The following is a 25,904-nucleotide window of genomic DNA, read 5'->3' as shown; positions in this document are numbered from 1 at the left end:
TGAAGCAGTAGCGAGAGATTGTGTATGTGAGAGAAAAGGCACAGGGTTTGCGATAAGCCATACAGCAGGGGTTTTTTGTATCAGCGGGTCCACAGCTGTGGCAGAACCCTGCGGTTTCAGGGGCTCGGCCTCTCTGCAGAGCCCCACAACAGACACTTTCCATGCCTGTGCCGTTAACAGCTCCTCTGGGGTCTATCTGCACCAACAGTTGGAGGATGTGTGGAAGGGCTGGGGGGTTGGGGTGAGGCAGGGCTGTTTGTGTTGCGGCGTGAAGGCTCTTCTCTTCCTCTCCTTTTTGTTGTTTCCTTCATCCTCCCCCACTCCCTTCCCCATCTCTGCACACATGGCTCCTCCAGGAGCCATCAACTGCCCACACCACTCTGTCACCAGACACATAACCACCTCCTGCTACATGACAAACACACGCATGCGTAATACATGCACGCAGACACCAGTCACACCACAGGAAGAAAACCCTCGCATCCTCAGGATGTACCACACGTCTCGTGACTGAAGTATGGTGGCGGTTAGCTCAACGCACTGCAACTTACGAAAACACATGCAAAAAAAAATTAAATCTTCACCAATTTGACACATGCGCAGCATTTAGAAAACACCCAGCAAATCCAGGCGTGTCGAACGAACTGCATACCAAAACGCTTTGCAAATTCGAAAAACCACAACCACATTAACGGAAAACACAAATGCAAAAGCTACAACATTATATATTTATCTGCAATAAAATATATTCCTACTAAATTTAGTGTCTAAGAATTTATACAAGTAATACTGGAGCCGCAACTATCACACACCAATCCAGCCCCGCGAGACCACCATGTCAAATCTTCTATCTGCTTCCTCCATGCAGTCAATAAATAGGAAAAACAACTTTTATATCAATCACCTTGTAAGTAGAAGGTTGCTGGTTCGATCCCCGGCTCCTCCTGGTAGCATGCTGATGTGTCCTTGAGCAAGACACTTAACCCCCTAACTGCTCCCCGGGCTGCCTCTACATGGCAGCCCACTGCTCCTAGATACGCAAGATACTAAGGATGGGTAAATGCAGAATTGCGAATTTCCCCATTGTGGGAATGATAAGGGTTTATAAATAAATATCGTTCTGGCTAAACGAACTGAACTGAATCACTTTCTGCTACGATCTGTTCATCAGTCCATTGCGAGAGAATGCAATTTGGAATCACGTTCGCTCAGACTCACTCGGGGAGTGAGTGTATCCCTGCGAGCGAATCACTAAGTGGACGCAGGGATACACTCATCACAATACCAAACAATATTAATTGCATGGATGGAAGATTTGGACATGGTGGCGCTATTGGTCTGAAAGTTGTGGCTCCAGGTTATTACGTGTATAACTGTGTTGAATATATTTTATTGCAGATAAATCTTCCGTTGTGGCTCACTTCTGACTTTTGCAGTTGTGTTTTCTGTTAATGCGGGAAGTGTTTTGGTTTGCAGTTTGCGCGACACGTCTGGATTTGTAACACATTTTCTAAATACTGTGTTGCCAAATTGGCGAAGATGTTTTCTAAATTTGCAGTTTTGTGTGAAGCACGTTGAGCTCTCAGAGCCACCGTACTGAAGGGAGGCTTGCATACTTAACCCCAAAAATACCTTGTTTTGAGATTGATTTACAATTCTGCCGATCTTTCTTAATGGCTGTAAGATAAGCCGCAAAGGGCCTGTGAACCTTCTGCTTGAGGTTGCACTTCAGAGTCATTGCACAAACTGCTATGGCCTCCCATGTAAACTAACATGCTAAACTGCAAATCTCAAAAAAAAAAAAAAAACAGCACTTTAATGTGAGAGAGGGTGAAAACAATGGCGCATACTAAAAACCAGCCCGTAAAGCCGGTTTAAATGTAAGCCAGCTGAGTACGTTTTATAGTGTCAATGCCAGAGCCAGGTGCGACAGGTGGCTGGGCTGTAGGAAGATGTAGTGGTGGGGGCCCCTCGACCAGTGAGTGATGCTGGGAGAGTTGAGGGATGGACGCTGGACAGATTCTTCCTGCTTGGACCTCCACAGTAAACGTAAGAGAGGCCTCATTGGCTGCCTGGACAGCTGTGTGTGTGTGTGTGTGTGTGTGTGTGTGTGTGTCATTAAACACAGGAGATGAGAGGCCACCCGTTGCAGCAGTGCCTGTCCTAAATCCACTGCCTGCCCCCGCACATGGGTGGCAAGGGGTAAAAACATCATCGACTTCCTCATCGAAAATAGAGTTTCCTGCCTCGACTGACAACCCAGTGGTCTCACGTTTCTCACACTGTGTACTCGAAGGCGGCTCCGCATGCACATGCACACACAGGTCGTTAACATTTAGCCTTCTGGCCCTGAAGAGAGAAAAATAGTCCCTCAGCAATGTGGCTGGATGAGGCAGGGAAGGGGGAGCCTCAAATAGAGAGATGAACGTAATGCCATGGGCACACTACACGACTTTCAAAGTCGGCAGATCGCTGTGCTGTTTATACTACTACAACTTTCTGTTTTGTGATCGGAATATTGAAGTCGTTGTGGCTTCACGTTACATGACTGATCGGCGACAGGGGGTCGCAAACTACGTTTTGTCACGAAAACACACACGAAAAGTGACACCGGAAATGACGGGATACCTGCGTGGGACAGGATCATTATTATCTTTTTTGTTAGATTCTTGATCGCTGTTAAAAAACAAAACAAATAAAAGAAGAATTTAAATTATATTAATAATATTTTAAAAGCCTAGAGAAAAGTTAAATAGGTATGCTGTGTGTTTCTGTCTGCTGTTATGCACACGCCGTCTCTCCTTCTCGACTCCGCCCCCCCCCACCCCTATGTCTGCTCCCATTGGCCGAATCTTCGTTGCCACTCCCAACTCCAGCCCACGTCGACCATATCGAACCTGCTTGATACCACGCTGGCGCCCGCAGGCCATCGGCGAGCCCTCGGCGGCTGTCGGATCACGTTGCGAGCAGTTCACACCACACGATTGTCGCTCACGGGAGTGCGCTACGAGTTTCCTCTGATCTGGGGCCGTGCTCGAAACAGATTGACAGCTTCGGACAAACTTCATTCCACCAATAAATGTGTTTTTAAAATGCTGTACATCATGGCAACCAACTGCCCTCTTTATAAAAAAAAAAAAAAAGAAGCTACAGATTTGTGAAGCCTATACAGTATATAGGGATGTACTGATTGTGAAATTCTGGACCAATACTGACAAAAATGTTTTCCGAGTTCCCCTGAACACAGCTTCACTTAGTTTTCAGAGGTTTCACTGAACGCAGGGAGCACTGCAGAGAGCTGTGTCCACTTCTTCCCAAATCGATCGCGGATACAGTCTTTCTCTCAGACGGAAAAAAAATTAAAACAAAATGTGTTGCCAAATATACTTTGGCAGCTGTTAATATACCTGGGCGGCCAAGTAAGATCTATGCGTTGTGGAGGAGCCAAAGCACATGTTTGCAACCACATTATACGCAGAAATTATTTTTACATAGATGACACAGGTTAAAAACTGTACTGGTAATGATGTTCACAACAGACGTTTACAAGCTTAGGAAGTCCTTCCTTTGGTTCCGTTATTCCAAATACAATGTCGTTTAATTTTTACCCTTTTGCTACGTCTTCAGTTTCCTTAGTCCGAACAGTGATTTGACCCTTTTTGCCCTTCCTGTCACGCCGTACTTCCTCGCGTACATACTAACAGCGTTTAGCTTTAGCAGCTCGTGCTAAAAACACCCTCTGCTCTCCTCTACCCTCGCTCAAGCGGCTCGTTGAGTCATCTTTCTGTGGTGCTTTAGAGGCGAGTAACGGTTTTCTTATCGTAGTTGTAGTTGCGTGATTTAAGGAATTATTACTTAACTTTGGATTCGCTGCTGTTGAAGAAGATTTTCGTTGTGGACATATTTTGTCACGTGTGGAAGTGGTAAACATTTTTGTTCATCACATTTACACTGGAGTCATGTGGGAGTATTTTCTAAGAAGAGCGCACTTTACACGAGCAACCAGCTATTTCAACTCATCACCTAAATGACCGTCAGCTCCCAAATTTGGAAACACTGGATAAACATCAGCAACTGCCATCAGTGACCGGGGCCTTCATTTACCTCAACTGCAGAGGGTACCAGGCCTTTATTGATAGCATTTATAGAGGCATACATTTATATCAAACTCCCTCCGTTTACTGTTTGATCATATTGTATGCATTTTAAATAAAACTTCCGTCTGGGTGCCATGCCATGCATACACATGTATGGGGGGGAAAAAAAGAGAGCGCTAGCAGCTACTCTAAAGGCGCCACTTGTGGTGGTAGTTGACACGGGAATTCATTTTCCGAGTTCGCCTTGAACACACGACTTCCCGCTTGGAGCGCAGGAGAGCGAGAGCGCTCAGAGGTATCACGGTAGAAGTGCAGCGGACGCGTTGGCGCAGCGCACGGGCGCGTGCTGTCAGCGCTGCTTCCTGTTGAATCCACTGTTGCAGCTCCACTGGCCACGTCAGTCGGTCGCGCGTGGTCCACGCAGAGTTGCGCAGCATTTATAAATTTATGCGTGAGATTCCCCGCCCCCCCCCCCAACTGCGCACGGCTATGCAACCCCGCCATAGAAACAGGAGATAAAACTACATGGAAATGTTTTCGTAAAGAATGCAATCAATCAATCAAGTGTCCAGTCGGAAAATAACCCCCTGGGATGACTGCGTCGAACTACTCTTTAGACCCTCGCTTCCACGCGCACTAGCGTTGGGTCGTTCACGAACAATCCGATTCTTTTGAACATCTCTTTTGTAGGAATGAAGGGAACAGAGTCTCGCTGGGTGATGAGCCGTCCCTTTTTTTGTTATGTTTTACAGTGTTGTGTTGCGTTTGTTTCAGTTGCCGTCTCGTGCCATTGGCAAATGTTTCCCCCTCTATGTGATAGACAGCCTACGCTCCTCCCTCTCCGGGAGGTGCCCTGGCTGTAAAGGAGCGCACCCACTGCCACGCAGAGTTTCTGGGGGAAAAATTGGTGCCGTACAACATGTCCTGGAAGATTTCAATTTCCCGGACAACTGGGAGAGATTCTAGTCAAATATTATCTGTGTTTACTGAGCTTAAAAACAATTGAGTTAGAGATGACAGGTAAGCTTTATATCGTCCAAACTGATTGGCTTTCTGTTGCAACTTCCCGAACGCGGAAATTAACAGATCTGCAGATTTCTTGAACATATTTTCCCGGTCAAAAAACTGGAAATTACCACGTAACGGAAATTCTGCTGTCACGTCAGGTTGACAAAGCCGTTGTATTTCAACAAGTTATTTTTTAAGTGTGAAAAATACTGTTTATGCCTGTTCTACACAAAAATAACTAATTATAGTACTGGTTTTATTTATATTTTGATGTGACATGTTAAAAAAATAGTTCAATTTATTGTAGATATATCAGTGCATCTCGGTGTGGCTCACTTCTGTTATGTGGTTTTGCGGTTGTGTTTTCGTTTAATGCGGTTGTTTTAATGTGGTTCTGTTTTCTGTTAATGTGTACCATTACCGTGGACTTTGTGGTTTTACGGTTGTGTTTTCTGTTAAACGTACCGGTACAGTTGCCCCAAAACCACAACATTTTATTGTCGATAAATCAGTGCAGTTTGGCTCACCTCCGTTATGTGGTTTTGCGGTTGTGATTCCTGTTAATGCAGTTGTGTTTCCTGTTAATGCGGTTCTGTTTTTCGTAATTTGCTTGTGTTTTGTCTATTTGCATGTGTTTTCTTAAGTTGCAGTGTGTGAGTGGCATTTTTAAGAAGAAAAATAATACAATTTAAGAATATAAAGACTTGTTGTCGTAGAGACTAGACGTGTTTCGGTTTCTCGTCCTTGCAGCCGAGCCCCACAGATCGGACTGGCAATTTTTCAGAATGGTTTTTTTCCCTCTTCCTGAATTGTATTTTTTTAATATTTGTACAAAATAAATATTCGTTGAAACCCACTATATGTACTTCATTTGGATTCGGCTCTACCCCTAGTTTACGGCAATGTTAGTGCTTCAATTCCCACATACTTCCATTCATAGCCGTACCGGCAATTTGCCGGAAATTATAATCGGTCGAGAGTGGGGAAATTTACGGAACGACTTTTAACGAACATTGAGACCGGATCCCTTTCCCACATGACCCCAATACATTGCCAGTAAAATTATGGCTTCAGTGCAAGTGGGAAAGGGGCTTATGAGAAAAGTTACATCATGAATGATTCAGCCAGCTGAGATAGGGATGCAGTCATTGATGAGACACTGATCATCATCAGCCAATATTCACTCTTTATGGCTGTCACTTCAATCGCCGGGCAACTTTAAAATAGCTGATTTCAAGAGCCAATAGTGTGACCTATAAAGTATTGTACCCGCTTCACTTTTTCCCCCTTTTCAGAATTGTCTCAGGTCAGCACTTTTGAGACAAATAGCCCTTACCTTCTAGTTCTACAGGATTGTAAACTGCAATTTTTGGGCAATATCTTATTTACACACCATTACCTATTTGTACTAGACACAGGTCCACCCTCTTATATGCCACTTATATACCTTTTGACAAAAGCCTAATTGAATAAGTATTTTATATGTCACTATGAGTTGTTCTTTCTTTGTATCAGCCTCTTTAACAATACTTCACATGTATACACTATTCCTCCAGACAGCAGTTCCATCGACTCAAAGGTCCATCAACTTACAGGGGCCATTGCCAACCGCAAGTCTTTGTTTCGGCCAATTTTCCACTTCTATCTGTCTAGTCAGCCAAGTCTGTGCCAGCCTTTCACACCCCCACAGAGTGAGAGATCCCTCCTTTCCAGCGCGCACGCACGCACGCACGCACGCACGCACGCACGCACGCACGCACGCACGCACGCACGCACGCACGCACGCACGCACACACGCACACACGCACACACTCTTGGCATCTACATCCTCGGAGACCCCTCTCTCAAATTACCCAAACTTGAAGTTGTTAACTCTGGAGATCATATCGACCTCTGACCCCCAGGTTCTTTGGTACAGGGACAAAGAGCTACAGCAAACCCCCACCCTGTTGTTCCCTCTTCCCATGGTGGCGTTGCATCACACAACACAACAACACACACACACACAACACACACACACAGTAATCCACACCACAGAAAGATATCTACACAGAAACGCTGTTTCCAGGCAGGCAGCCCAAACACACCAATTACCCAGCGAGTTGCTCTTGTGTATTGCGAGAGCCTCCCGCTGGATGGGACTTGATTTGGTGAAGTTCACACTCTTCTCCCTCGTCCTCTGCCCGTCCTCCCTGCTTCACAACAACCAGGCCCCATTAACACGTTTCGGAGAGCCTCACTGTCCTTGGGGGAGGAGAACAACCAAATGCATGTGTGAGTGTGTGTATGGGGGGGGGGGGTTGTCTATGAAGGGAGGTGGCTCCCTCTCTCATGAACTGGAGACGGAGAGGGGGTGTCATGGGGAGCTTTAACAATGGACCCCCCCGCCTCCCCGCCACACACACACACACACACACACACACACACACACACACACACACACACACACACACACACACACACACACACACACACACACACACACACACACACACACACACACACACACACACACCTCCTTCAACACACCCCCAATGTGAAACCATCTGATGCATGTACAGCTCCTCTCACTTGGCAATCATAAACCCCCCCGACAATGCATCATGGTGGTTAAGGCTCCTTTATAGACGCCGTAGCATCATTTAGTGCGCACGCCAAATTAACGCCATTAAATGATGTCATAGCGGCGCTCGCGACTTGGCGCAAGGGCTCGCACTTCCCTTTTTAGGAACTCTGCGTCATGCGCTTCAGGTTATTCAAGATGGACGCATTCCAAAGGATGGTTGTGCGAAGAGGTCTGCAGGTACAATCTGCATGATCCATCCCATCCATGCCTGACCACAATAATAACCAGATGGCATTGAATTCAAATTGCTGTCTCTATCCAAGGATTTGGACTATTTTAATACCTCGGGGATTTGCACAAGATGTATAGACACATATATATCTATATCTATATATATCTATCTCTATATCTATCTCTATCTCTCTATATATCTATCTCTATCTCTCTCTCTATATATATATATATATATATATATATATATATATATATATATATATATATATATTTTAAATATTTAAAAAAGCGCTGACTACAATACATATACATACATTTAACACTTTGTTTTATTTTTACTGCTCTTTTCTATTCAGATCCTTCCCCCAAGACTTCTTTGTAATTTTTAAAGTAGTATTTTCCCACGGTGGTTAGTGTACATCGCTCCGTCTTTCAGGAGAAAAATGCTCACGCTCTCCGGTAGTGTGCACAGCTCACTTGCGGCGACTATAAAGGAGGCTTCAGGAGACGCAGCACATGTGTGTGGGGGATGAAAGAATGTGTGCGTATTATATAAAAAAAAAAAGCAGGAGATCTTGATCCTTGAGGGGTAACAGCACAGAGAGATAAAGTGTCAGGGGGGGCCATCGCCGTCAAGAAAAAGAGAGAGAGAGAAAGGTGTCAGAGGTTACTGTGTGAGCCCGTAAGACAGGATGATCTGGGGATGTGTCAGCAGGTGGGAGAGAGGGTGAGGGGAATGTGCGGGAAGACCAAGGGGGTGAACATTTCAGCGGAGAATAACGTCGGCGTCAGGAAAGGATGAAGCAGAGATAGTGGGATAAACCAAACAGCGCTTGATGAAAGGCTCATTGTTGATAGTGTGTATGCATGTGTGTGTGTGTGTGTGTGTGTGTGTGTGTGTGTTGGGGAGGAGGGGGCTCCATTCTCCACAGCCTGGGCTCAGCTGACAAAGGAGCTGAGCAGGCCGGGGTTGAAAAGGTAAAGATATTCAGGCTCGAGAGCTCCAGGGCTACTGATCCCTTGCAGGGGCTGCAGCTCATGCCGGCTGAAACAAGGCCCGCTGACCCATCTCTCGTCTATAGAGGGGATCCCACTGCCAACACTCGCTTCCTCCTAAAATACCACCAAGCCTGTCTGTGCCTGCTCTCTAGAGATATCCTCCCACACATCACCACTGCCATCAACCCCCCACCCACCCCACTTCAAAGGCCCCTAATTGAAGCCAGACCCTGGGAGCACACTTAAGAGTGACTGCCTATCTACAGCTATGATCCATAGAAACTGGGAATCAGTACCAGGCTCTTTTCAAAGTTTGGTCATCACAGAGCAATACTTAGACTTAAGGCCAAATTATACTTTCTGCTTCCATGTAGCCGGAGTGTCTGCGTGATGTACATTTCGTCAGCTGATCATATCCACGTCCATGCGTTTCCAGGCTTTTGTGACCACACAGACTGTACGCACCTACAAGCAATGTTTGGCATGTTTGTTTAACAGTATACCGACAGAACAGAATAAAAAAAAAAGATGGCCAGAAAATAAGTTTACAATCATCACTTCACTTAAACCTTTGAAGTTAAAGGTTGCAAAGCAACTAACTTTGAATGGTGGTCAGGATTTTACGAACCATGGAACGAGGAAACCAGTTAATTTCGAGCAGGTATTCCCCACTTCCTAGCTATTGGCACTGTTTGGCAAAAAACGGAAGCCTGCGGTAAATGTGTTTTCTACCCATTTTATAGAGTGCATGTGTGGAACATGTCCTCGTATGCAGCCACCAAAATGTTGTATGTACAGAACTGTGTGCGTGTCTGAGTCTGTTTTGGACTGTAATCAAGCCTTTAGAGCAACCCTCCCCCTTTACACAACCGCCCAAATACATGCACTTTAATCCATTTGCTTTCTAGACAAGAAAACAAGGCTGTGCTCACTCAGCAACTCACGGGCAGCCAGCTCTGCCTATTTGCCAGATCTAATAGGACTAAATCTTCTTTTTACAATCACGCTGGGGACTTCTGAAAGAATAGAGCCCCCCGTCACCCACCCCCGCAGTAGGGCTGCAGCAGCAACGGCAGCAGCAGCAGTCAGCACCCAGGCAGGGCAGAGTGCCTTCACCCTCTGGGGGAAGGGAAAGAAAGAACCACCATCTGGGGTTTAGTCATGGTGATGCCAGGGCTGGGGCTGGGGAGGAGAGAGGAACAAGAGAGAGGGAGAGAGAAAGACGGAGGTGAGGCTGCTGGCGAGGGAGGACTGCGTTGAGGGCCAAAGAAGGGGGCTTGGGTTGGAAAACACAAGGCCTGATGGCACAGGGGAGGAGGGGGATGAGAGGCTGGAGGAGCGCGTCGGTGGGTCAACGATTGGGTTTAGAGAAAAGGAGGGAGGTAGACAAACACAGTAGGTTGGGTAGAGGGCTGCTAGGGAGGGGACTGGAGGAGAGACACAGATGGGCCTGCGGTAGCAGATGTGGAGCTGGAGTTTGGGGGAAAAGTAATAAAAATCACAGATCTTGATCAAAGCGTGATGAGATGTGGACACTGAAGGTTTACAGAGATCTTTCAGGTTCAGGCTGATTTCTGAGAGAGCGAGAGAGATCTTTCAAGTTCAGGCTGAATTTTGAGAGAGCGAGAGAGAGATGAGGTTCTGAAGACAGGAAGTGGCAACGCAGAGGAACTGGTAGGTGGTGATCTGTTCACAACCTTGAAAGACCTGCTGCAAACAGGCTCCATCAGCTGAATGTCAGAGAACTCCACTTCCAAATAAGAGATGAGCACCGAATAGGGCCATAACACAATGGCAGCGCACAGGAAAAGACAAGTATGTTGAATTGATTGAAACTAGAGCAGAGAGCATTAACTCATTGGGTACAGCTTTCCATCAGCTAGCTGTGACCTCTTAATTAAATTATTATATATTTTTTTTACCTGTGCCATCAGCATGCCTATTTGTATGCCATTGCATCCAAGACCGAGTTAATCTGCAAGTGGAGTTCATACTCTCAACCTGCAATGCCACTCTTTATTAATCATCAAGAACCGTCAAGAATCATAATTACTTTTCCAAGTGGGGGAGGGCCCATCCTCTTATCAATTAAAAAAAAATCCTCTGCAAATCAACTATTTCCCTTCTCTCATTAACACATCTCAATTTTTACAATAACTTTTACAACTTGTGCAACATTGTGAATACATTTAAGAGATATGTTGTCCCTCATTGTGCAATTAAAGTGCATGCTGTGCTGAAAGATGACACTTTCGAGTTTCTCTCCAAGTTTATATCACCCTTAAAAAATACCACAACATAACCAGCAGCGCTGTAAATCTTAATAATAAATATAGATTTATGATAGACATCAGAACCATTAATACATTTAAATGTGGAGTAGTGGGCGCTTTCCTGCGTATACTTTAAATTAGTCTTCCTGCAGCTGAGCAGGGAGGCTTACAAAGTGTAATCAACTAGTCGACTAATCGTCCACATCCCTAGTGGGGATTAGCCAATCAGAGGGAGGAGAGTGCTGTGTGCGGATCTCATTGGGCGCTGAAAGAAAAGCAGCTGACCAGTTAGAACTAGGGATGCAACGGTTCAGTACATATTAGAGTTTTGGGGCCATGGTAACGGTATGATTTCAGTATCTTTATATTTAAGAAAATATACATATCTATTTTTTAAGTTTAAAATATGTGATTTTTTTGTTATAGTAGTCTGCAACAAACAACTAGTGCAATGCATTGTGTGGGAGGCGGGGGGTTCAAGTTCATTAGTAGGTTGTTATAATTTGCATAAATTAATCTGATTGGAGGGGTGGTGTCCAGGTGTCCAGGATAGTGGATAATTAAAATATACATTTTCGTTAATATTTGCTTATTTATACACAGTATATACAATATATATATATATATATTATTTTAAAAACATCTCACAAAAAATAATTATAATAACAAAACCAGTACTATGGTTAGTTATTTTTGTGTAGAACAGGTATAAACAGTATTTTTCACCCATAATCTCTCACACAAAAATAAAGAAATGCTGCGTGGCTCTGCGTGGACCCCGCATGGCTAACGTGGCCGGTGAAGCTGCAACAGTGGATTCAATAGAGAGCAGCCCTCATGGCACACCTGTACAGTGCGGCACGCATCCAGTGGAATTATACCGTGATATCGTAATACCACGGTTCATGCATGCGTACTGAATCGTACAGGGCATACCGATTCCAGAACATACCGAGCATACCGTTGCATCCCAAGTAAGCACAAGTGAACTATTTGAGAGATAACCCGCTTCGGCGGGTTATCTCTCAAATAAGAGCCTTTCTGTGTGGAGTTTGCATGTTCTCCCCGTGCTCACATGGGGTTTCCTCCACCTCACGTCAGTAAGGACCCCCACCAAAAACATGCACCCATCATCGTCTGACCAGCGATGGACACTTATCACCTGGTCCCCGGGCGCGTCTACGTATGCTGCCCACTGCTCCTGGCTGTGCCCCCGGAGGAAGGACAAGCCAGGATGGGTCAAAAGCAGAGAATCCATTTCACCGGCCACCATCAAAGCATGTGCATGTGTGTGTGTGTGTGCAAGCATGTGTTGTAGTGTGGTGTGTTGCGTGACGAATAAAAACTTTCTGTTTCTGTTTCTGAACAGATTACTGTTGGCAAAGTGCGGCACACATTGTGGTACTCTGGGTTAGTTGCCCCTCCTCAAATAACACTTCCCGATTAGTCCAACATATATTCAGTGAGTGCTGCATGATATATCGTCTCAGCATCGTCATCGGGATGTGCGCATGCACAATATGCACTGACAGTCACTCAAAACATGTGATCCGTGATCGGGGCGCACAGAGAGCCGTGTTCGCGTCCATGTCCGATTCACAGATAAAAATATATTTATGATTCCCATCATTTATGATTCCTCATTGAAATGTTATCCCTGTGCATTTTTGTAAGCATTGAAATGCACACTGTAATACACCCCCCCCCCCCCTCAGTAAACCGCAATACCGCGCTGATACTTGCTTTTTCACTGCAGTAAGAAAAGATTTGTACCGTGCCACGTACAGTTTCGATAAAGCACTGTGGCGTAAAATATTGTCGTAAAGCGTTTCTGCAGCTGATTGGCGGCATAGTGATAGAAACGGCGTCGAGACCACACTTCTGTTTAGATCCGGGACCATGGCTGACCGCAGCAAATGCTCATTGAATTGGATTGAATTCACAAAATTTTAATATTATTTTTACTTATAGTTTTCTATTATTTATTTAAATTGTTTGATTTGTAATTATTTTTGTTGATCATTCCATTAAACTCCCCGGCGCCCTCCAAAAGTTTGTAAGGAGGCGAGCGTGATGGATAGAGGGAAGGCTGAAAGAATAAAAAAAGAGTAATGTGTATTTTTATAAATGAAGGGAAAATAAACCTTTCTGTCAGAGTAACAGTTTACTCATTATAGCCTAAATGTGCAAATAAGAGATATTGTTATTTTTATTTTCTATGCAGATGCACTCCCCTACAAAATCACCCCAATCTTTCTAGAATGATTAATTATTTCCAAATAGAGCTGTTCAAGTCATCGGTGAAAATTCCTGTATTTTTTCACATCACAATATATATCTATATATGTGTTTTTCACAGAAAGAAATATTGCAATGTAAGTAGGTAAGTAACAAACCTCATTTGTGTAGCAGCTTTCAAGAGCAGGGACGTCACAAAGTGCTTCACAGAGGTAGATAATCATAAACATACATATAGACAGAAAATACAATAAAAAGATTTCTGAGGTTCCGTTGCATTGAGGAAAACCTGTCATGATTGAGGGTGGCTCCGAGTCCGCTGTGTCCATGTTGAGGTCAGGGACGCTGTTTTTTTTTTATTTTTTATTTTTTTTAAACAAAGATTTAATATATTAGGAATAAATTGTGTATGAATAAAGAAAGACGTTCACTTTAAAAGAAGCATCTTATTTTTGCTGGCTACTGTTAACGTTTTAAACATGTTTTTATGGTTGTCGGTTACCACTTCATTGGCTCATGTGTTCGACCAATCACTGTGGACTTACATCGCTGGTATCACCTAAGAACGGTGGTTTAATAACTACAATCGTTCCTGGATCATGCAGTGCGGAAACCAAAAAAAAGGGACGGTTTCTCCAAAGATTCGTAGAACTTCCTGTGGTGCGAAAACGTCGATTTTAGTTTTCAGGGTTTTGTGAAATGCAGCACGAGTTTTCCAAGTATCCATTAAACGCACCATCGGCTTGGTTTGAGCACTCAACCTTTTCCAGCTTAGGAGCCACATGAACAAGAAATATTTTCGCAGGAGCCAAATTTCTGAAACGCCCCTTTTCTCTATCAAACCAATATGCGTTTTAAAGCAAGGGTACTCGTCATATGTCATTAAGAAATGAAAAGATGATGTATGCAATAATTGCATTATTATTAACATGTTTTTATTACCAGCTTCGTGTTAAGATTGTTTTCCCACTGTCAGACAGATTTTCTCACACACTGCAAACAAAAATAGGTTGCGCTACATTCACACGGATTACTGTAGACGACAAACCGGAAGTTATGAAGAGAAAGCAGGAACCGAATACTGCGCCTGTTTGCTGCGGCTGCGGGATTTGCCGTGTTCTGTGGAATATTGGACATAGGGCTTGTGAAAATGTGGATCGATACAAAAGTTGCTTTTTCTAGTTATTAATTCCATGGAGGCTGTTGTGGGGCCTTTACTGTGGAAGCTGATGGAGGATTTGGACACTGTTGTCCTTGCGTGGCACGGTTGGTCCGGATACAAGTTGGGCTCCAGGTTATTACTTATATATGGTAACAATATAATTAAATACAAATAATTAATAATAAAATTGCCAATGGAAACCAGGTGATGAGCCACTGATCACTCAGTTAACAGATCACTGATCACTACCAGGAAACAGATCTCTACAGTTGCGCTCTCTCTCGAAGCCTCAAGACTAGTCATTAAAGAGCCGCAGGTTGATGATCACTGCTCTACACAGAGCAAACGCTATGCGGGTCACAGGGCGCAAGACTCTGAATACAAATGACTCCCGAGAGCTTGGACTTATATAACTTAGAATGATGACGTCCTCAAATTAATCAAGTCGCGCCAACGTTCTTCTACTGCTGGTAAAACTGCAAGACTTTTCCACAAATTACTGCTCCAAATGTACATCGATAACGATCAAACTCGAACAAGAAGACATCTGAAACGTCCCGGTTCCAATGAGATCTCAACCATGTCTCTGCATACTGCGGTTGTCGTGTTTCGTGTGATACTTTTAGATGTGATACTTTTATCCCGAAAAACGCAGAAAAGATTAAAAATAATCAAATTTGAGCAAATTTGAATTTGAGTACCAACCACTATACTGACAATGCAGAGCTCTATAGGTGATGAATAGAACTTAAAATTGCATTCTGAATTTGACGGGGAGCCAGTGAATAATCACATTAAATTTGTATGCTTTATTATTTTAATATTTAATATTATATATGAAAGGCGCACTCTCCCTTGTTCACACTGTGAAGCGCCAGGGGAGAGGCAAACGCTCCGGTACGCTTATGCGTCGTCGCCGACTTTGGACACCGTTACCCCGAATATTGCTCTGTAATGTGCATTCACTGTGCAACACTTGATTAACTAATACTGAACTTTATTTCTCATCACCTGGAAATTGATTAGTTTACATTAGCCAAAACATTTCTACTCAAGTATTTATTTATAAAAATAAAAACACAATCGAATGGAAATTTCAGTATTTGAATAGTGATTTTCTTTTATATTCTAATGCTATTCGAATTTCGTTCCTGCAGCCCTAGTCACATGAGACCTTTCAGAGGACCTGGTAAAAAGTTAAGCATCAGCATTTGACCAGTAAACGATTCAGGCATGTTTTTCTGAGGCAGGTAAAAGGGAGTTACAGTAGTCAAGACAGGAGGATATAAAAGCATCAATTTCCATCTCCACTTGAGACACATTGGGCCTGAGCTTCGCAATGTTTCTCAGCTGGTAAAAAACAAGAGCGAATTAAAAACTTGACATGTTGGGTCCGGAGTCAGAGCCTGGTCCATAACGACACTAAAGCCATAGTGACATTAAAGCGCCTTTCCCACTTGCAGTGAATGCCGTAAATCTACTGGCAGTGTTACATATTCGTGTCATGTGGGAAAAGGAGCTGGTGTCAATGCTCCGTAAAAGTCGTTCCGTAAATTTCCTGACTCGCGACCTATTATAATTTACGGGAAAAATGCCGGTACTGTTGCAAATGGAACGATGTTGGAATAGACGCATCAGATGACTGTAAAATAGGGGTGGAGCCGAATCCAAATAAAGCCCAAATAGTGGGTTTTTACTAATGTTTATTTCGTACAAATATTTTATTATTTATCCAGCTTCATTAATTCATATCCATTTTATCCAGCAATGTTACGGATTCCACATGGGGAAAAAGGCTCTAGATTTCTTAGGGAAGATTTAACCGACGAGGTAATAGCCCTAATCTTAAGAGACAAGACTAGGAGGGCCAGAGATAAGGATAGCTGTTTTGTCTGTATTTAACTGTAAGAAATTGTCTGCCATCCATTTACAGTGTTTAGGCAGTAATAACTTATCAGTTACTTGAAACGAATGATATAGCCATTGTCTTGGGGTTTAAAAGACACCTATAGTTGAATATCATCATCCAAGGGGAAGCATATACAAGGCGAATAGAATGGGACCATGGACTAAACCTTGGGGCTCACCACAATACAGCGTTTCAGATGAGGAGGCGAAGATGCCAACAGAAACTATGAAACTCCTTTCAGAGGTGGGAGGAGAACCACGAACTGCAGGGCTGACGCAGAGATACCCGCCCACTGTTCAAGTCCCCCAACCAAGGTACAGTCGTCAGCAGTATCAAAAGCTGCACTGAGGTCCAACATCAACAACACCGAACATTCTCTGGGGTCACCATGCATCACAAAATCACTTGAGACTCTGAGAAGAGCTGTCTCTGTTGAGTGAAACCGGCGGAAGCCAGACTGAAACTTATCAAGAATACTTGTGAGCTGCTAAGCAACCACTTTTTCACTACAAAGGGCGACTTGGAGATGGGCCTGTAATTCAGGGGGAGAGATGGATCAAGGATAGATTTTTTAGATTTGGCTGAATGGCAGCTTGTTTGAATTGAGCAGGGACACGACTAGATGGCGCAGAGTTGCTGATAATGGAGAGTACTGCAGGACCAATAGAGCCAATGCCATTTTTAAATAGATGTCGGTAGAGGTCAAGGGGAAGATTTCATACCGTTAATCAGGTTAGTGAGATCTTGCGAATGTCACAGGAGACAAATAGGATTGTAGGCCGAAAGGAGCACGATAGAGGGGAAAGCGAGGGGAGAATGTTCGATCTGATGTCGTTAATCTTGCCCACACAGAAATTTGTTACATTCCTCACTAGAAAGAAATTGGAACAGTTGCGGGAGTACCAACATTGTTAATAGTGTCAAATAAAACGCTGGGATTGCGCCGATTGTTAGACACAAGATTAGAGGTATAGATAGCTCTGGCATTATTTACCATATTATTAGAAGATATTAAAAGTTATTTTAAATTAAGATAGTGGATATGTAGTCGGGTGGATTTCCATAGGCGTTTGATTCCTACAGTCTCTCTTTAGTAGAGTGAATATTGTCATTTATCCGTGGGGAGGACTTGATCAGTGGAGCTGATCTAGTGTTAATGGGGGCCACGTTATCTAGTGCTGAAAGGCAGTGTTAATTAAAATATTGCACCAAGTGGTCAACATTTCTGTGCATAACAGAGTTAAAATGGAAAGTGGCAGAAAACCTTTGCGCAGAAAGAGGGTTAAGGATGCGAGAACTGATGACCCCAGCAGGGTAAGTAATTAGACTTGATGAAAAAATAAAATAAAATACAGTTGTGATCAGTAATAAAAAGATCCTCTGAAAATAAAGAATGAATGAATAAAACCAAAACCTGCCCTCTGTTGTGCTTAGGGCCTGATACATGTTAAGTGAGATTAATAGACTATGACATTAATAAAACTAGAGGCAAAACTCCCATCAACATGAATATTAACAAATCAACAACAATGATAAGACTGGATAGCTTAAGGACAGAGAACAAAAAGTCAGTCAATTTAGTTAAAAATTAAAGCGCAGTAAAAAGGATTAGTACGTCCAACTTTGATCATTTGCAGTTCGAAAGTCAAGAACAACCCAGTGCTCACCAAGTGACATACGAAGAGTCCAGAAAGTCTGGGCGAGCTGATAAAGGTGTAGTCAGAGCTCGAGGAGAGAGGCAAGTTCCATATTGCTCTGCCAGGTTTCAGTCAGCGAACAGAAAGTTTAATTTCTTAGACAAGACAAAGTCATTTAGCATAAACAACTTGTTTGCTATGGAGCGAGCATTTAGCAGCGCCATTTTGAGAGGTTGAGAGACCCAGTTGTCAATAGGGGAATCATGGGGCGCACACCCTTGGGCAGGGCGTGCAGATGATGGGGACTCCCTCCGTCATGCAGGCAGATTCCACTCACCGGGAGAGTAGAGAACGACAGCTTGGAAAAGGCGGGGTCTGACATTACCAACCATGGATCAGGTAAAATCATTCCAGGAAGTAGCAGGAAACACCAAGCCAACGTTCACCAGAAGAGATCAGTGCCGTTTGCAGACGACACCTCGCCTCCAGAGCTGTCTTAGCTTTGTCTGGACTCCTGCCTCCCTCTCTTCTTTCCATATTTGCGTGATCTCCAGTGCTGCGAACCACTGCGGGGATCGCGGGCCGCTGGCACAAACGGGGGCGAGGATGATTGGGAGAAACTAATCCATGGTGTGGTAACACCATGATCGACCACAGACGTTGGAGAGTCTGGCGTTCATACACCCGAGCACAAAGTCCATCGTTGACAAATTGGAGAACGAACAGAGCAACACACAGAACAGATGGGATACAACAGGACAGGCAGACAGTGGCAAAGCCAAACACAGGCGGCATCATGCCCCGCTCAGAGGATGTGGGCGCGGGAGTTTTTTTTTTCCCCAATACCGTGCAGACCTAAATTACATATATGACCTCAATTGGATTCAAAACTGAAAATGTGACTAAAAAGTGACAAATTTGCATGCCTGTTAATGTCTATGAAGGTGAAAATAAACCACTATAAGGTCAACTTCCATCACTGCAGTTCGTCCAACTCCAAAATAAGCTGCCATCCCTTTACTATAGCAATCCAAATAATTTCTAAGCAACATTGTGTAAGTGTTGTCAAAGTTGTTAATGTTAACACAAAAGACCCTTTCATTATATTCGCGACACATTTTATATCAAATTTGAAAGAAGAAGATGGAACTCGCTGCGGCCTTAGTTAGCACCTGGTGGCCCGATCCTCCGAGTTGATCTCCCATTCGCGCCCACACTCCTCCTTCTACCCACCCACCTTATTTCTCCCCGCTTTTCTACTGCCCTGCACACACACACACACACACGCACACGCACACACACACACACACACACACACACACACACACCAGTGTAGGCCGGTGAGAATCAGTGACAGTGAAGTGTATCACAACAGGGACAATATGAAAGAAGCTGTATTGTACGGCTTGCCAGGGAGGTGGATGTAAAGAAAGAGAATAAAAAGGCTTCCATTATCACTGACCACATCCACAAAAAGAAAAGGGACGCCCCAACAACACCTTCAGACTGCATCACTGAGTTTGTTAATATCCAGTCTGGTAGCAGTTTGACAAAGCACAAAGGTGCTGCTTTAGAAAAGCGCCTTTAAAAGAATCCATTATGAGAAAGAGGATCCACTTCTTCTGTGAATGTCAAACCAGATTCTGTCCACTGAGCCGTCTCTTCCCCTTTCTGAATTCTCTTTGCCTACCGTTTTCCATGACCCACACAGCGGTCCAGTGTGTAGGCTCCCGGTGAGCGCCACTCTGCATCGAAACTGGCTGACAAGTATCACATTTGGGGACAGTGACACAAAATACAAGGGAATTTGTTCTGGGAGCATGGCATTGATAGAAGGCCAGAACATCAACACCAAGTGCTACACCTGTGTTAGCCTATCATGTACCATTGAGTGGCCAGATCATCATTTCAACCAACCACTACGCCAATTGATTTTGTTGATTTCAATGATTTAGTGCCCCTCCGTGTTGAAGGTGTGCTAATCATTGAAAGGAATAAAAACCTGCATAGGCTTCCAACTCCGTGGCATATGGTTTTGGCTTGGGCTGAAATTACCCGATGACCCACGCTCTTCAAGACCCTTGATGGCCATTTCCTGTACCCCCGCCCAAAATCTGTGCCCATGGTTCTTGGTTAATGCAGAGTTCAGACTACAAGATTTTAGCCTGATTTTCCCCACTCACTGACAGGTTTTTGGAGATCGCCGAGCAAAGCATAGCGCGCTCCCTTAAGGGACGAGAGTGTGGTATGAACTACAACGCAATCAAGACCGCTCGCCGAGCGCTTGCCGATGGCTCGCAGATAGCGAGATATCAAGCAGGTTTGATATCGGGCTCGACTCGGGAGTGACAGCTACAGCCAATGAGAGTAGACACGGAATGAAGGGGAGGGGAAGAGTCGAGAAGGAGAGAGAGAGCCAGAAACACACAAGATACGTATATTACTTTTCTTCTCAAGGTTTTTAATATATTTCTTATTTCAATTCTGTTTTTATTCAATTTTTTTGTTTACAGGGGTCAAGAATATAATAAAGAATAAATAATCCTGTCCCGCACATGGTATTGAGTCATTTCCCGTCACATCTCGCGTGTTTTTTTTGTGACAAAACGTTGTTTGGAGACCAGACAGGACTGGTCTGGGAATCCTCCTGGTGAAAGATCTTGTAATGTGTGACCCCCCCCCGTCGCCGATCAGTCATGTAGTGTGAAACCACAAGACTGCAGGATTCCCGATCACGAGGGAAAGTTGTGTAGTGTGAACAGTATTACGATTTATATCCCCAACAGTACTACGATCTGTGCCCGTGGCATAAGCTTCAATACACAGAGATACGAGCTCCAGAGCCGAACACGGTTAACAGGTTTTTTTTGGAACGAGACGGAATGGGACAGTCGCTTAACCTAGTTGTGTTAAAAAAAATTGTTTCATAGATGTAGGAAACAACCTAAAATAAATACATCTAAAATTGGTTAGGTTTACGTTTTTCATTTTCCATACAAGTAAGAAACTAAGGAAACAAAATAAGTCTAAATTTTTCTCTATGAGATTATATTATATATTGCCATATTATAATCACAAGTTTCCGCTCCAGTTTCACAACACAGGAAACTGCACTTAACACCGTTTCAATGCTCAAGATTTTTCCTGGTGGACAAAAACAAATAAGAAAATGGTCTGTCATCAACGTCGATCGTGATCAATAGAGTTGATATCCGATAGACAATTCCATTGTAAATCTGCCCAAGCCTCCCAAGTACCTTTTGATTTCTTGTCTCATGACTCTACACATCGAGATAAAGACATGGCGGGCTTCTCCTGCATAGGGAATTAAACAGCGGGTCGTTTCCTGGGCCGCCTGAATGAAAAGAGGTGGTGTCAGCAAATAATATAAGATGAAGAACATCAAATTGATGTTGATGTCTATATTGTGTGCAATCAAACGCCACAGCGTTTTGTCAATGTAAATAATAATGTAATAGGGATTTCCGCTGAAAGAATAAGGTTAATTTTACACCAATAGCTGACATTTACATTTGTCAGGCCTGCCCTCTCCAACAAATCACTCAGGGATCTACAGGAACGAGAGTAGAATACAACATTCACAATGTTATGTTGAGTGAGAGAATAATTTAGCAACATGAATTTTTCAAATATTTACAAAGCTTTAACTCCAATGTCAACTCATTTATTGCGCATCCAGCGCAAACTCTGTACAAATGGTGTTCCCCAGAATGAAGAACAGGCTGAACTGTTTAAATGTTGGCTGGAAGCGCAAACAAGTTTTTGTATTTTTTACTATGAATTTGAGATATATTCACATACATAATTTAAGATTTCAAATAGTTGGTCAATTGTCACTTTAGGTTTAAGGTTGAGTTGAGCTTGACAAGTTTTGGGCATTTTAACTGGTTCTAATTGTTTACATTGGGACAAAGGATTGTACTTTTAATGTACTGCATTAAAGGTTCATTTTAATTAATACTGTTAAATGAATTTTGACTTTTTATTACCAATCAAAAAATGGTGATGATAATGTGATAATGTTAAAGTTCATAGAATTTGTTACAATATTTTATTATATCAATTACGTATTTGTTTACAATAAATGTAATATCTTTACTGAATTAAACACCTGGTTCATCCACACATGGATGACAGTGAACGAGCTTTTCCACTTTGGTCTAATTTGGAGGCATGAAAAATCCTGCATGAAGGTCGGCCCCCAAGTCCTTCAGCACCAACAGCGACCCAGCTTGCTTTTCCTGTATCCTGTGGTATGCGGCATCACTCAAAACCAGCACCACTGCTTTCAAACCTCTTCTATCTCAAACACAGCCTGGAGACTTCATTTCTTTACCCCAGTTAAGGATTGTTGGTAGATTTGTTTTAGCCACCAGCACATACACGTGTAGCCATGTCGGCCATTTTTTTGAACCGACAAGGATCTAGGAATTGGACTAGGGATCTAGGAAATGTTTTATTTATCTACAGCAGGAAATCTTTCCACACTGAAACAAATATAGGACCTGTGATCATGGAACAGTGGTTTCCCCCCAGGTTTTGCAGATGATGTAATGATATAATGTTAAAAATCAACACTGGCTTGGCAGCACACTTGCTTTTATAGTGCAACATCTATCTATCTGTCCATGTGACTATTATAGTCTCAACTCCACATGGTTGTATGATAACAGCTAGATGGAGATTTATGTTCCTAGATGTCTTTGCACTCGAATAGCCATGACTTCCCCCAACACCTTCTAGGAAAGGAAACACAAGATCATCTTCAGACCTCCATTTGGGTAGCATTTACTGAGCGGAACACATGATTTAGTCTATTAGTCATATTAGTCATTATAGCCATGCAGCAGCAACCCACCCTGAACTGGGATGACACAGACAGCCAAGCAGGGAATCCCCATTTACCACACAAAGGAGTCATCACACAATGTGAGGTCATGTAGTTAAGCAATTACAGAAAAGCCAATCAGGCACAATTTATCACAAGTGGGACAGACTTTTATAAGTTAACCCTGACAGTACAAATGACTCAATAAAAACAAACAAATGATAAAATATGAATCTAAAGAGCACAATGATCCACAATAGCCAACACTTGAGTTGGAGCGGATCACTATTATTTGTTATAATTGTATGTTTTAGACCACAAATAAGTGATTCTATTGATTTAGATGTGTCAACTTCCATATGCCTCAGGATTACATCAGCAACAGTCTACTGTATGCAGATAGATAGATGATAGATAGATAGATAGATAGATAGATAGATTGTTAGATAGATAGAGAGATAGATAGATAGATAGATAGATAGATAGATAGATATTTTATTCCTCATATACTTTATTCATCCCCAGAGGGAAATGGCAGTCTCTATCAGAGTCTTTTCAAATTACTGTAACGCTGATACCCTAACAAAATAGAAATGCAATACTCAAATTTCAGATAAAATGTGGGGTAGTCAACTGTATAATTGACATGAACTAACCATAAAGAAATAATACACAAAGCTCTTGAGACCCCCTCTCTACATCTGCAAACATCCACTTTGAACACCGCAAAGGAGCCGTCACCTTGAGCGCCAAGAGTGTTTGATTAAGACGTCAAAGAGTCAGATTAGGCCATCCATCTTCATATTTGCTCGCAAAACGCGTGTGATCTGTGCTCACTGGTGCAGCGCTTTCCCTGCTAGTCTTACATACAGTATGTGCGCCCTGAGTTGGATGACTGTAAACATGTTAAACTACGTCGACGCTCGGCGGATTCGCCTTTTCTCGTGCGACGAATTACACGGAAGGGCCGAACGTTACAACGCGGGCGATTTGACGTGAGCCGAAAGCCTATTGTGCCACAAAACGCGATAGTACATAAACCCCTAAACTTTTATGTAAACTAGGCGCAATGCGATCCCCATCTGCTTGTTCCCCGGCTCCCACAACAAAGCGCTGCCTCCCGGGGGGGGGGGTGGGGGGTGGGGGTGGATGAGTGATGGGGACTGGTGATGCGTGATGTTGACCTTACCCATTTCTTTCCAGGGCAATCATTCCTAGAAGCATTAAACTAGCACTTACAGTGTAAAGTGATACCAGACACGCCGATCGACCATAAATATGCGCAACTGTGTGAGGAAAACCGGGGGTGGGCAAGAGCCACCGCACCTAAAAGTTAAAAAATATATATACAATGCAGGGAGTCTCGCTGGGGGTGGGGGGTTCTGGGTGTCACGTCTGAGAACGTCAGTATTTGACATCCACACCGATTCACACAAAAATCGGCATTTCACCATTGCTGCTTGTGTCAAAACAGAAGAGCGTAAAAGACACAATGCCTGAGAGGCATCTGCGTCCCTGCGGCCAAGCGAGCCAGATGGCTTGCAACAGCAAGACAATAAACTCCAAACGCACACCACCAACTTTACTTTTGACACTTGATTAAAAAAAAAACAAAGAAACCGAACAAAAACACGGTGTTCCTCTCGCACGCGTGGGGGGGCAAAAACAACAACTTTGTATTCGACTTTGGTTGGTTAGGACCACGTTGTCGTAAAAATCGGATCAAAGCTGCCGCGACGAAACAATACACTCGATGCCCAATAATCAATTTACCGGACGCACGGCTGCAATGGGTTCTGATCATACTCTTCAAAACATATATACCCCCAAGTCCCAAAACGATTCGAGCTCGCATCCACCGCACCGCGATATAAACAACAGCCCCGCAATAACAACAAATAGGTCGCACATGGTTCTGCTGCGACCAGCGAAGCACAACACCAGAGCGAAACCAAACACACTGGCTATTCGTATGATTTATTTTGGTTTATTTCGGTTATGCTGCTATGTTTTCACATCTGTTCCCAAACGTGCATTCAGACGCCCCCCCCCCCCCTATAAATAAATAAAGCAATAAAAGTCATAAACGGAACACATTCGATTCATTATCACATCCACTTTGCCGTGTAAAAGGGCATCGGCGGTCGGCTCGTATAAAGCCAGCCCTACTAGCCAGCGCTAACTAACTCGCCGGCTAGCGTTACCTAACCGCATTAGCGGCGTTAACCGGTGGAAGTTCGAAGAACCAGAAAGCTGGCCACGCAAAGTCACCATGGCAACACGTCCGTCATAAAGCGCGCCGCTCGGTAACTTCTGGGACTCCCGTTTCGCACGTGCGCGCACACACGCACGCACGCACACACACACACACACGCACACACGCACACACACACACTTGCGCGCATCACGGAGAGCACGAACTTTTCACGAAGTTGCGAAGTTCGAGCCCCGGTTCCTACCTCGATCTCGAAGTCGGGGAGGTGGAAGGCGGTGCGGAACAGCGAGCAGAAGTGCGCTATGGCGGGGACTTCCCACCACGACCGGACCTCCGCCACCGGAACCGTACATCCCTGGGACATTTTCGGACTGCGGCGGCGGCGGGGGGGGGGGGGGGGGTTGAGTCTGCGTGTCACATGGGCAGGGGCGCCCTCCGATGCGTCCCGAGCTCCCGGGTTAGAGGCGTGTGGGAAGCTGCCGCCGACTCTCCGTCCGGGCGGCGGCCATCGCTCCGCTCCCGGTCTGTTTGAATTCGAGTCTCTCTCTACTCACACGGGCACGCACACGGGCACACACACACACACACACACACACACACACACACACACACACACTGAGAGCGGAGCAGATGGGCGGGACGTACCACGGCCAACCCGCACGGAGGGGTGCTCCCCCCCCCCCCCCCCGGACTGGGTCATTTCACCTGGCGGGCAGG

At 44.1% G+C, this 25,904-nt stretch overlaps 1 protein-coding gene across 1 annotated transcript in view; it reads right to left on the bottom strand.

Annotated features, from left to right (window-relative positions):
- cecr2 (CECR2 histone acetyl-lysine reader) overlaps positions 1-25,551 on the bottom strand; it is a gene marked incomplete at its 5' end in the record, with an annotated part of 58,674 nt that extends 33,123 nt beyond the window's left edge. The window contains one exon of the mRNA XM_080002001.1: positions 25,432-25,551. Within this exon, the coding sequence (XP_079858127.1) occupies positions 25,432-25,551 (120 nt within the window). The remainder of the gene's footprint in view (positions 1-25,431) is intronic.
- Between the last annotated feature and the right edge of the window lie 353 nt (positions 25,552-25,904).

Source organism: Zeus faber, assembly GCF_960531495.2.
Source record: "Zeus faber genome assembly, chromosome: 6".
NCBI lineage: Eukaryota > Metazoa > Chordata > Actinopteri > Zeiformes > Zeidae > Zeus > Zeus faber.
Note: the sequence above shows the minus strand (reverse complement) of the source record. Positions and strands in the feature narration are given on the sequence as shown.